Source organism: Rhinolophus sinicus, chromosome 13, assembly GCF_057876585.1.
Source record: "Rhinolophus sinicus isolate RSI-liver-muscle chromosome 13, RSI-T2T, whole genome shotgun sequence".
NCBI lineage: Eukaryota > Metazoa > Chordata > Mammalia > Chiroptera > Rhinolophidae > Rhinolophus > Rhinolophus sinicus.
This window is the reverse complement of record NC_142513.1, coordinates 60,342,131-60,354,471: the sequence shown is the minus strand read 5'-3', so window position 1 is coordinate 60,354,471 and position 12,341 is coordinate 60,342,131. Positions and strand designations below refer to the sequence as shown.

The following is a 12,341-nucleotide window of genomic DNA, read 5'->3' as shown; positions in this document are numbered from 1 at the left end:
GATTCTCTGACCCCCTTTCTCTCTGACTCTACCAAAGCTGTGAATGAAGCTACCTGCACCTGGAGTGGCCAACTTCCTCCCCGGAACTACAAGAACCCCATCTATTCCTGTAAAGTGTTTCTAGGAGGTGTTCCTTGGGACATCACGGAAGGTGAGCTGTCTCCGAGACCTGCTTCAGGCGTTGTAGCTGGGGCGTCTTTTAGGAGCATGAAACTTGGGCTTGAGGTGGGGGCCAAGCCTCTGCCTGAGCTCCTGTAACAGGTTGTTACAGGAGCAGCTTAGGGAGGATGCACTTCCTAGACTCCCATGGTGCTCTGTGTCACCTTACACTTGTCACTGAGAGGGAGGTCAATTCGCATCGTCATCCAGGGGCATGAGCCTGGGAGAACCCTGGTGTTCCTGTGCTCGCTCCTTCCTGTGGAGGAAGGGGCCTCGGCTTCACCATTCTTTCCATCTCTTGGCAGCTGGATTGGTTAACACCTTCCGTGTCTTTGGCTCTTTGAGTGTGGAGTGGCCTGGTAAGGATGGCAAGCACCCTCGGTGTCCTCCCAAAGGTAATACGCCGAAAGGTAATAAACACATGGTAGGAGCTTTTTTGTCCCCCGGCACATACTTGCACTGAATGGTGCTGGCATGTTGCCACTGCATGCTGGTAGCGTGGTTTGGGCACCTCAGCACACAGCTTTCAGCCGTCAGCACTTCTCTCCAAGTAGCACATCCCTCTGTTTCTTCTGAGCTAACGCTCCATCCTTCCAGACTTCCCTGCGGTTGGAGCTGCCTCTGAAACCCCTGCGTGAAACTTCCTTGTGCACTTTCCTCAAAACCTGAACCCAGCAGCTCCTTTCCTCTCAGAAGGAGGTGTTCGGAAAGCTTTCCTTCGCCTGCCTTTCCTGCCCCGTTATGTTGTTGCCTGACCTAATTCTGAGATCCCTTTGGAGTTGGCAGGAATGAGGACCAAGCACCTGATTCCTCACTGGTCTGAAATGAGATCCCTTCCCTGTAGGAAGGGGCAGGTGCTATTTTCACTCTGCCCCACCTTCACTGAAAATGTTCCGATGAACTGGACCCGTGGTCTAACTAGGCTTTTAGAGCAGTGCCTCCGTCCCAGCAGATGGGCCACAGAATTGCTGTCCCTCCTGCCAGGACAGCCTGGCTGTATGACCCAAGCCTGCTCTGTGTCCTGGGACACACAGCTGTGTGGCCATGACCGTCTCCATCCTGCCGTCCAGTCCCTTCCCCGATTAAGGTGGGAGATGGTACGCGTCTCCCTCCCTTGGCCTGGGCGTCAGGCATAGCAAGTGCTTCCCTTCAGCAAGACTTCTCAGGAATCGGACAAGGTGGTGTCTCGCACAGGAGGCCCTCTCTCTTGCAAGAAACTCCCAGCTGCGACAGCCAGGCTGAGGAGGGGCCCCCTGCGGGACTAACGCGCTTTCTCCTTTCCCTGGGAGCAGGGTATGTGTATCTGGTCTTTGAACTGGAGAAGTCTGTCCGGGCCCTGCTCCAGGCTTGCTCTCATGACCCGCTGAGCCCAGACGGCCTGAGTGAATACTATTTCAAGATGTCCAGCCGAAGGATGCGTTGCAAGGAGGTGAGTTAGCGTGACAACCTTTCTGGGCTCGGGCAGCTGGCGTGTGGGGCCGTGGGTTTCCTCAGGACGGGTGGGTCGACATGCAGGCTGCAGGTGCGTGTGCCCAGTAAGACACGAAGGCCGCCCTCCTCCCCCACGGCAGGCACACAAGATGCTCTCAACCACGTGTGAAAAACACACGTGCAACCTTGGGCACTAGTATGGTATCAGTGTGCTCCTGCCCGTGGGGGTCAGTCGCCCAGCTCGAATTTTGCTCTTACTCTAGCCAGCACCTCTGTCCTGAACATCGCCTCTTAGAAAGGAAGCTGGAAAGAGCGACGTCCAATGTTGTGGGTCCGTTCCTCTCGAGGCCACACCTCTGCTCTCTGGCCTCACATCCTGCTTGAGCACCCCCTTCCTGTGGGATGCCCTGTAATCCTCAACTCTTCTGTTTTGTGGAAGAAAAGCTCGGAAAGCCTTGGTGGCCCTTGGGATGTGCACCGAGATGGTGGTGATACTGCCCCTTGGGAATAGAAAAAGCAAAATGGGCTTTTCCTTCTCTTTGTAAAATTGGCCCCCGTGGTAACTTCTGCCAGGCGCGCTCCTGTCAGGGTCCCCTGGACCTGGAAGTCGTCAGTCCTGATTCCTCCCGGGTGTCTCCCCATGGCCCGGGTGGTCCGAGCGCTCACACTCTTCTGCTGAGAAGTCTTGGCCGTGGCCTGCTCTGTGCCCAGTGCCCTGGCCTTCTCCAGGTCTTCATCTCCGGTCCCCTGATCTACCATTTCTGCTCCTTGCTGGTTTCTGCCTCACAGCTCTTCCTGCGTCAAGACTTTTTTTTTTAGATCTTCACAGAGCAATCTTCCGAAAACACTGGTCATCTGTCAGCACACTGCATTGTGCAGTGTCCTGCCTGCTGTGCCAAATTTTGTTCCAGGCTCGGGATTCAGAGGCAAAGGACATCGTCAGCTGCTGTCCTAATGTCCCTCTGCTCTGTAAGCTGTCGGTGACCTCCTGCCTCTCTGGTTATTGCCACTGCCCCGGCACATTGCACTGGTGACCATGTCACACAGATACCTGAAGCCTTCCCAGCTTCTGTCCTCCCGGCTTGCAGTGTCTCTGAATCCTTCCCGTCCCAAGGACTCCACACCATGCCCTCAGTTCCTCAGTGTCCGTGTCCTTTGTTGGAACCCCACAGTCGATGGTTATGACACAGAGCTGGGTTCCTGAGGTGACAGCTGGGTACTGGGGTGACAGCATGCCCTGCAGCTGACTGACTGCTGTTGGACCGCTTGTTTTCACCATTTGCACACATGGACTCAGTAAAATTCAAGTGCAGTTGGGCTGGGGTGTGCGTGGCCTGTGTGCCTGGCCTGGGTGGTAGCACCTTCTGCCCACTGTCTGGGCTCAGCGGCCCAGAGGCCGCGTCTCCAGGAGCGTGTGCATCTCCCTGCAGGAGCCTCCCCGTGTGGCTCCCGGCCCGGCCGACACACCTTTCGGTGGTTTCAGGTGCAAGTGATCCCCTGGGTCCTGGCCGACAGCAACTTTATCCGGAGCCCATCTCAGAGGCTGGACCCCAGCAGGACGGTGTTCGTGGGCGCTCTGCACGGGATGCTCAACGCCGAGGCCCTGGCCGCCATTCTGAACGACCTATTTGGTGGAGTGGTGTACGCCGGCATTGACACCGATAAGCACAAGTATCCCATTGGTGCGTGTCCCACTTCTGTGGGATGGCTCGGTGGCCCCGGGGATGCAGACCAGGACTGGGATAGTTCCCCGTGGGAGTGGGGGTGGGGGTGGGGGTGACCCAGGTCTGCAGATTGGCACACACCAGCAGCGTAGCACCCGTTTCTAGATAAGCCCCCAGGACTGACCGCTCTGCACCTCCCTTTCCTCCTCCTCCCATGAAGGGGAAACCCCAAGTGACAGGAGGCCACGGGAGGTGAAAAGGAGGTAGGAACTTGGTGGGAAGCTCAGCGTTCACAGCCAGACCAGCCGGGTCAGACAGCAGGTGACGCTGCATTCAAGGCCAGGACGTCCTGAACTTGCCTGGGTGCCTTTGTTGAGACAAGTGGCCTTGTCTGGGGTCGGGAGCAGGTCCGGCTGGAGGAGGACTCTGGGCGAGTCAGCAGCAGAGTGTGGTCCTGGCCTCTGCTGTCCTAGCAGACGGAGTCCATGGGTCAGCCCGTCTGAGAGCGGAGGGCAGTGGGCAGTGCCCTGGGCAGGTGGAACAGTCTCAGTGGTGGCTTTGGAGTGGAGCAGAGCCGGACCTTGTTTCTGAGCCATGGCCGACCACTTACCTGGTGCCTGCTCTGCACATCCACACTCAGGTCAGGAAGGAGCACCGTGTGCGCGTCACGCTGCACCACAGACTGAGAACAGGGATGTCAGGGGCAGCACTGGGCAGGGCCAGGCTGTGCCGCCTCCTTGCCAGGCTCGGAGGGAGGGGTGTGCCTGCCAGGCCCACCTTCAGAGAGAGGTTCCGTCTGCGTCTTGGTTTCCACTCGGAGCCCTCGAACCTCACCTGTGCATCCGCCTACACCACTTCTCTTCCCTCCGCATTTCGGTTGGCACATCCTTCCCCCATTCCTGTTTGGTCGGAGCCATCATGGTCTGTAACCACGCTGTGTAATGTGGTAGCCGCCCGCTGAATGTGGCTACTGCATGCTTGAAATGCAGCTAGTGTCACACATTGAAATTATGTTTTGGATATATTGGGTGAAATAAGATACATTATTAAAATAATTCCACCACCTTTTTTTTTCCCACTTAAATGCAAGTGCTAGAAAACTTAAAGTTACCTAAGTAGCTCCATTCTGTTTCTTTTAGACATCACTGGTCTAGAAGCAGGGTTTCCTGAGTGTTGACAAGTGGCATTTGGGAGAATTTGGCTAGAAGGTAAATTTGTTCTGTTGTTTTTATAACAGGGTCTGGTCGTGTGACTTTCAATAACCACCGGAGTTACCTGAAAGCAGTCAGTGCTGCTTTTGTGGAGATCAAAACCACCAAGTTTACCAAGAAGGTGAGTGGGTTTGGGGCCCTGAGAGGGGCCTGGGCCAGTTACTCCCCAGGGCAGGCCTGCGACTGGAGCTGGGGCTTCCCAGGGAGGGAGCCAAGCTTCTGGGGACTCGGTGGGGTTCAGGTCTGGGGGCCTGGTCTTGGACTCAGGAGAGGGCACTGAGCCTTCTCAGCATGTGGGGTGCCTTCCCTCACTGTGGTTTTGACCAGCACAACTTCCATTCTGATCTGCGTCCTCCTAACGCCTGCCTGTCGCTGGAAGGTAGAGTGCCGGGGTACAGTGTTCTGACAAGGCCAGACACGACTGTGTGTGGTGGCCCAAAGGGCAGAGGCTGGCAGCCTCGCCTTGCAGGGTGTGCGTCTATCCTCCAGGATCTCTGTACTCTTTGCCCGTCATTCTCTCCAGGCCCTTTGAACACAGAAAACACCCTGTCTTCTCATGTAGAGCCCAGCAAGGGCCGTCCCTCCAGCCCGGCAGCCTCCTGGTGCTAAGAGCCACTTCCTTCTCCCCTTGTGCTTTATGCAGGTTCAGATTGACCCCTACCTAGAAGATTCTCTGTGTCATATCTGCAGTTCTCAGCCTGGTCCTTTCTTCTGTCGAGATCAGGTGAGTCCCCTGGGCAGTTGAGTTGTCTAGGAAGTCCCCGCCCTCAAATACAGATGGTCACCCCACATGTCACATAGGATGTTGGTGTTCTTGGGTACCTTGTGGTCATCTGAGCACGGGGTGCTGATGGTGAAACTAGAGGCACACTTTGACAGCTTGACCCAGAACCCTTGGGACAGCTCGCTGAGTTGTCTAGAGACTTTGGCTCTCTTTGTGCGTGGGCTGGTGGCCGGCAGTGGGCACAGGTATGATGGATGGGTGCTTTTTGAGGATGCTAGGAACCTGCGTGGGTGTGGTCAGAGCGCCTGTGAGCCTGGCACTGTCCTCAGAAGTCGGTGGCATTCTAGGCGACCTTCCCCTACTCACGGACTCCTTCCCTACTTCTGAATCTTCGTTCTGTTTTCTGTTCGTTTGTTTTAATTTTTTATTGGGGAATAGTGGGAAACAGTGTGTTTCTCCAGGGCCCATCAACTCCCAAGTCGTTGTCCTTCAGTCTGGTTGTGGAGGGCGCAGCTCAGCTCCAAGTCCAGTCGCCATTTTCAATTTTTAGTTGCAGGGGGCGCAGCCCAACATCCCATGCGGGAATTGAACCGGCAGCCCTGTTGTTGTGAGCTTGCGCTCTAACCGACTGAGCCATTCAGCCACCCTCCTTGGGACTGTTTTTGATGTTTGTACCACCAGTTGTCAGAAACAGGCAGGAAGCAGTGTTTCTGGGTGGTAGGTGTGTTTGGGCAGAAACGCTTGTCACACTTGAATATGCAGACACGTCACCTGAGGACCTTGTTTAAATGCAGATCCAGATTGAGTGCGTTTAGAGCTGGCCTGAGACTGTGTTTCTGACACGTCTCCGAGTGGTGCCATGGTGCTGGTCTGCTCCGAGTGACGAGGGGCAGCGTGGGGCCTCGCAGCCTTCTGTGCTTAGTGCTGTCACTCAGGTTTGGATTCTCTGGGTACAGTCGTTAAACTGACTCCAAAACGAGGGTGTGGAGTCTGTTTGGGTCCAGCCTGAGAACGAGTGTCTTTCTGATCAGCCTCTTCAGCAGGCTTTACTATGTCAGATCTTTCACAGCTGACCCCCCGTTCAGGTCATTGCTCAGAGGTCAGTGGTTTGCTGCAGGTTACACAGCTCAGAGCCAGACGAGGGACGGAGACCGAGGTGCACACCCCGTCACCTGTCCTCACCTGGCGGGAAGAGGAAGGCATGTTGTCTACAGGAGCATGTGGAGTCACTGTCTAAGTGTCCTGGCATAGTAGCACCCACATTAGTGATGCGTGAGCCCAGTGGGGGCTAGAGGAGCAGTGGGGGGGGACGAGCGAGCTGGCCCGGCCTCTACACAGCGGGAGCCCTGCATGTACCTGCAGGAGCACAGACAGTGGCTTTGCCGGTCGGTCAGGCCTCTGTGGTCGGGGTGACAGGGTTCCCCGAGACCCTCCGTGCTAGCCCCACAGAGGCCATCAGGAACCCCACTGCGTCACAAGCAGGGCTGGCCGGTGCTGACACATGCGAGGCCTGTCTCCCTTTTTCTCCCCCACGCCAGGTGTGCTTCAAGTACTTCTGCCGGAGCTGCTGGCACTGGCGGCACAGCGCCGAGGGCCTGCATCACCACAGCCCCCTGATGCGGAACCAGAAGAACCGGGATTCCAGCTAGAGGAGCCGGCCTGGCTCGGGGCCGGTGGCGCCTCAGGCTGCAGGTCAGGCAGCAGCCTGCACCAGCCGCCCGGCCACTGGCCACCAGGGAGCTGGCTGCCCGAGGACAAGGGAAAATCGTAGTCACCTTTGCACTTGCTGCATCTGTCTTTGTTTCTGCACTAATTAATGCACAATGAGTTTTGTCGGGTTTTGTTTTCAGGGGGTGGGCCAGGGCAAGGCCCCGCTCACCCTCCAAGCGACTCTGTAGTGTTCCCAGATTTAGTTCCTCATTTTGCCGATGAAAAAAGCAAAAAAGAACTACGTGTCCAGAAGGTATTGACACGATGCCTACATCTAGGTTTATTTATTGAAAGCGCTTTTTTTTACATTCCTTGCAATACCGACGACGGTGGTGATGCGCAGGTCTCATTGGTTTCATTCTTGCAGTTGCCATACAGTGCCTTTCCATTGATTTAACCCCCACCTGAACGGCATAAACTGAGTGTTCAGCTGGTGTTTTTTACTGTAAACTACAAGGAGACTTTGCTCTTCATTTAAACCAAAATCATATTTCATATTTTACGCTCTAGGGTTTTTACCGGTTCCTTTTTACACTCCTTAAAACGGTTTTTAAGTCGTTTGGAACAAGAGATTTTTTTTTTGTTTGTTTCCTGGCAGCTTTTAACATTATAGCAAATTTGTGTCTGGGGGACTGCTGGTCACTGTTTCTCACAGTTGCAAATGAAGGCATTTGCAACCAAGAAAAAAAATAATTTTGGATTTGAAACTGGACCGGGTAAACGGTGTTGGAGCAGCTGCTGTATATAGTTTTAAATGGTTTATTGCACTGTCTTAAGTTGCACTTATTTGGGGGGGAGGGTTGATAGAAGTTTTTAATCACAAAGTCACAGGACTTTTTTCTTTTGTAACTGAGCTAAAAAAGGGCTGCTTTTCGGTGGGGGCAGATGAAGGCTCACAGGAGCCCTTTCTCTTACAGGGGACAAGTACCCTTTCCTGTTTCTTTCATTTGAGAAATGTGTGAAGCAACAGTTGCAGTCGACTGAAATGCTACTGGAATTTAAAAACTTGACTTTTTCTTTCTTTCTTTCTTTTAAAACCTACTTGCCCCTTTTTGGGAAGCTGTGTGCCAAAGAACCAGTGTCATTTACCCCCCCCCCCCCCCCCCCCCCGCTGAGCTGACGTTGCATTGTTGCATATCCCAGCTACTCTGTGGGTTTTGTGAAGCTGTGTGTGAAGTCTCTACCTCATTGTAGTATATGCAGGCAAGACTGCACTCTCCTACAGATGTGTGGAGTAAGCTGTGGTGTAGTTTTTTTGGCACATAATAAACACGTTGCAGCAGAGTTCTGGTCTTGTCTCTGTGTCTGAGGGGCGTGGACGGGGGCAGTGGGTAACACTAAGTAAGACTCCAGAGTGAAAACTCACATTTCCTTGGATTTTCTGTGCTGGGATTCCAGCCCAGGTGGATGGGGAGGCCATGTGGGAGACCTACCCCTGTAAGTACTTCTTGGCCACTTCATGGTCAAGTGCACCTGCAGATGCCTCTCTGGAGGAGCTAAACCAAATGGCCCTTGCTGTCATGGAGCTCACGCCTAGCTGAGAAAACTAAGACAAGGAGCTGTGACAAGTACTAAGAAATATCAGAGCAGCTTTAAAAGGATAGCGATGCTATTTTATATAAATCGGAGGGAAAAACCCTCTGATAAGGTAACGTTTGAGCAATGGCTAGGAAGAAATGAGATAAGCTTCTCCCAGTTGTACCCGGGTCTCCATCAGGCTAGCCAGAGAAGTCTCTGACCCAAGGACTGGGTGGGGGTCCTGGGCAGGGCACCACCCCCTACTTCCTCATCTTTCCACGCTCCTGATGAATCACCTTCCCAAGGACTTTAATCCTCCCTCCCTTTTCCTGGCGTGTGTGGAAGAGATGCACCCCTCCTGGTCTGGAGCACATCAAACAGGCAATCCATCACAGAACCAAGGGGCTAGAGAAGGGCCCACGACGGCGCTAGGCGGGGTGGGGCTTGGAAACGAGACCCGCCTACCGGGGGGCGGACCAGGCACTCGCCACGCCCACCGGTGGTGGCTGGCCGCCTGAACTTCCGTGCCGCCCCGCTAGGCGTCGCTGCGGCGCTCTGGTGTTGGCTCAGCGAGTCCTCGGCACGGCGGAAGCGGCTTTCTGGCCTGCGCTTTATAGTCCTCTCTGTGCTTCCTGTTTCCTCTTTCACCAGGGACCCGCCAAGATGGTAGGTGCTTTGGCTCGAAACTGCCGTCTCCCACAATCGAGCGCCATCCGCTGCTTTGCGCGGTCCTCAGCTCTCAAGACAGAGGCGCCGGGCCCTGTGAGGCCGGAGCCTCCGCGGGCCGCTGGCTTCCGCGTTGACCCCCGCGCTCCAGCATCGCCCGCCAGGCCCTCTTCATTCCTCTCCCGGGCTCGCCCCAAGCCCGCCGCTGTCTGGGCGTGACGCCGCAGTCTTCCCAGGAAGGGTGTCCTGCCTTGCGGTGACGCTGTCTTCTCCACCCGCAGGGCCGCGTTCGCACTAAGACCGTGAAGAAGGCGGCCCGGGTCATCATCGAGAAGTACTACACGCGCCTGGGCAATGACTTCCACACCAACAAGCGCGTGTGCGAGGAGATCGCCATTATTCCCAGCAAGAAGCTCCGCAACAAAATAGCTGGGTGAGTGCGGGCGGCGCCGGGTCTCCGGGGTCGCGCAGGCTGGCGTGGTTATGTCGTCTCCCTGACTCGGGAGGTGACTGTACCTTAAAGGTTTCGCCAGCGCAAAGTCTCTGATGCCCCGGAGGAGGGCGCTGCAGGGGTGCGTTTGCAGGGTTTTTTGTTGGGATTATTTCAGATACTAAGTACAGTAAATTGGGCCTCGGAGGAGAGAAAATGAAGGCTGGGCGGCGTCGTGAAAGTTTGAGGGGAGGATTTGATGGCTTTGAAAGAATCTGCGTAGAGGGTGTGCCAGACGCCAAAGGGACAGGCGTGCTTAGGTCGTGGACCTGTGTGTAGAGTTCAGAGTCAGGGCCACTAAGATGGCGAGTCCTCTCCCTTCTCACTGGAAAATGCCCTAAAAGTGCTGCTCGTCTATCCCGATGTTCTGTGCACCCGAGGGAGCTGTTGTGTTCTCAGTGTTCGCTTTGGGCGTTTGTGCTTTGTAGCTATGTCACACATCTGATGAAGCGGATTCAGAGAGGCCCGGTAAGAGGTATCTCCATCAAGCTGCAGGAAGAGGAGAGAGAAAGGAGAGATAATTATGTTCCTGAGGTAAACTTTCTGGGTCTTTCTCTGGGTCTCTGGCTCACCCTGAAAGGTAAAGCAGGCTCCTGCAAACCCTTTCAGGTACCTGGTTTCTAGGGACCTCAGCTGAGTTTGAGGAAGTGTTCCTTTATCCACACACCCCTAACCAGCTGTAAATGCCCATCACCTACCTTCCTGTGTGTTAGTCTCTGTTCTGCCCTGTTGGGGCCATGTAAGCCCATTCTGGTTTTCACATGAGTGCCCTTAATGATGTTTGTTTGACTTACCCCGTCTTCCGATTTGATTATTTGCCCTAGCATGAGTAGAAACCCAGTCTTAAGTTTTATGAATACTGGTAAGATAACGAGGGCATTGAAGGTAAAAGCAGAAATGATCTTTGGGCCTATAATCCTCAAGCTGACTGCTCAACTTATGGGATCCTATCCTGTCCCCTTGGCCAGTCCCCCTCTCTTGTTTAAAAATCTTGGGGAAAGGGCAGGGAAGGTGACAGGTAAACTCACTGATTAATATTTGGTCCTTCTGGTTCCTCTAGGTCTCAGCCCTGGATCAGGAGATCATTGAAGTTGATCCAGACACTAAGGAAATGCTGAAGCTCTTGGTAAGTGTTTGTTGGATTCCCAAAGTACGACTTCCCGGGTTGGAACCTTCAGTAGCTTTCTATTATCAGTAATAGTACCAGCTAACAGCGGTTGGAGCCTTAAAACATACCAGGTATTCTCAGCATGTGCCATACGTTCTCTTTTATAATTCTCTGTTCTATGGCTGGCTCGTCACGTTTGCCTGCGTGGTCCCAGCCCTGGTTCTCTTCCTTCTGCCTGCTTTCCCTCGGGGACTTCCTTCTGTGTCTATGCTAACCTCTCAAGTGAGCTCTGGCCTCATTTCCAGATGCTTGCTACCAGGCACTACTTACATAGTTCAGCTGTCTTCACTACAGCTTGATATTTCTCTCTTCTGTGGCTTATCTTAGTGCTTATACGTAGTTTTAGCATGGCCTTCAAAGTCCAATGGGCTGTTGGTGATGTAGAGCAACTTCATGTTTCATTTTTTTATCATAAAATGTTTGACATTCAAAAAGAACAGAGCAAATTCCATGTGCTCAAAAATTGTTAGAAAAACGTTTCCAATACAGCTAAAGCCTGCTATGGATCATCCTGAAATAACCTCTATCCTGATTGCAACTTTTTAGTTTCATGTATAAAATTGGTTTTTAATGATAAAATAGGGGATTAAATTCCAGGTATTTGGTGGGCCCTTGAGTTCTTTGCCCCACTCAGACTGAGATGACAACGGTAGGCCCTGACCTCTCCCTCCCACCTGGGCCCCTCATACGAGTGGAATGCTCGGGGCCTAGCATTTGTGAGGGCTACCTGACGGTGTTCCTGGAAAGGAAATGGCACTGTGTGTGTCCTAGAAGGTGGGTTCTCAAAGGGAGAGATTTTGCCCCCATCACCACACCAGGGTGGGGGGACATCTGGTAATGTCTGGACACATTTTTGTTTGTCACAGCTTGGGGATGCTAGCAGACATTAGTGGCTAGAGCCCAGGGATGCTGCTAAACTATCCTACAGAGCACAGGCCAGGTGGAGTGCAGGGTCCTTGAGATCTATAGTAGACTCCCTGTGAGTTTATCGCTCTAGTTCGGGGAGGAGGTCCTTTGTTGGATTTCTGCAGGGTCCCATCAACCTGACCCTCAGCTGGTGGAAGCTGACAAGCACAGCCGGGCGGTGGTCCTTGGGCTCTGCCCACAGATGTCACTGATACAGACACAATGAATGCATTTTGTTGTTCCAGGACTTTGGCAGTCTGTCCAACCTGCAGGTCACTCAGCCTACAGTTGGGATGAATTTCAAAACACCTCGTGGAGCCGTTTGAATCTTCCTTCTGTGCTGTCATAGTTTCAATAAACCATGGACAACCTTGCCTGTGTCATCTGTGGGGTTGGGTGCTGGTGGAGCTAAGGGCAAGAGGTCTTTCTCAAGAGAGAAATCCTGAAAGAATGGTCTGCACTGTGAACACTTGTAAGTGACCTGTGGACAGTGATGTGGGCTAATGAACCTGCCCTTGAAGGGGTATCACTTGAGTACAGAGGTTGGGTTTCTGTGGGTGGGAGATAGGACAGAGGTGTCTGTCCAGTGTAGAGCCCAGTACCTGGAACATAGGAGACTTAACAAGTGTAAGTGGCTGTGGGAGAGGATCAGAGACACATAATGGCACGTGTTGGTGAAAAGGAAAGCAGAGCT

General features: G+C 53.7%; 2 protein-coding genes across 10 annotated transcripts in view; both read left to right on the top strand.

The window, feature by feature from the left end:
* CPEB1 (cytoplasmic polyadenylation element binding protein 1) overlaps window positions 1-8,183 on the top strand; it is a 52,708-nt gene extending 44,525 nt beyond the window's left edge. For 7 of the 9 annotated variants that reach the window (XM_019743510.3, XM_074318331.2, XM_074318335.2 and 4 more), the window contains 7 exons: window positions 38-151; window positions 465-569; window positions 1,452-1,588; window positions 3,074-3,272; window positions 4,492-4,586; window positions 5,109-5,189; window positions 6,728-8,183. In XM_019743510.3, the coding sequence (XP_019599069.2) occupies window positions 38-151; window positions 465-569; window positions 1,452-1,588; window positions 3,074-3,272; window positions 4,492-4,586; window positions 5,109-5,189; window positions 6,728-6,838 (842 nt within the window). In that variant the 3' untranslated portion in view covers window positions 6,839-8,183. The remainder of the gene's footprint in view (window positions 1-37; window positions 152-464; window positions 570-1,451; window positions 1,589-3,073; window positions 3,273-4,491; window positions 4,587-5,108; window positions 5,190-6,727) is intronic. The other 2 variants (XM_074318332.2, XM_074318334.2) reach the window with 1 other exon arrangement.
* Window positions 8,184-8,951: 768 nt separating this feature from the next.
* RPS17 (ribosomal protein S17) lies at window positions 8,952-12,018 on the top strand. Its single transcript, XM_019743534.3, has 5 exons — window positions 8,952-9,083; window positions 9,365-9,516; window positions 10,002-10,107; window positions 10,634-10,699; window positions 11,893-12,018. The coding sequence occupies exons 1-5, from the start codon at window positions 9,081-9,083 to the stop codon at window positions 11,971-11,973; spliced, it is 408 nt and encodes a 135-aa protein (XP_019599093.1). The 5' UTR covers window positions 8,952-9,080; the 3' UTR covers window positions 11,974-12,018.
* The last annotated feature ends 323 nt before the right edge of the window (window positions 12,019-12,341 follow it).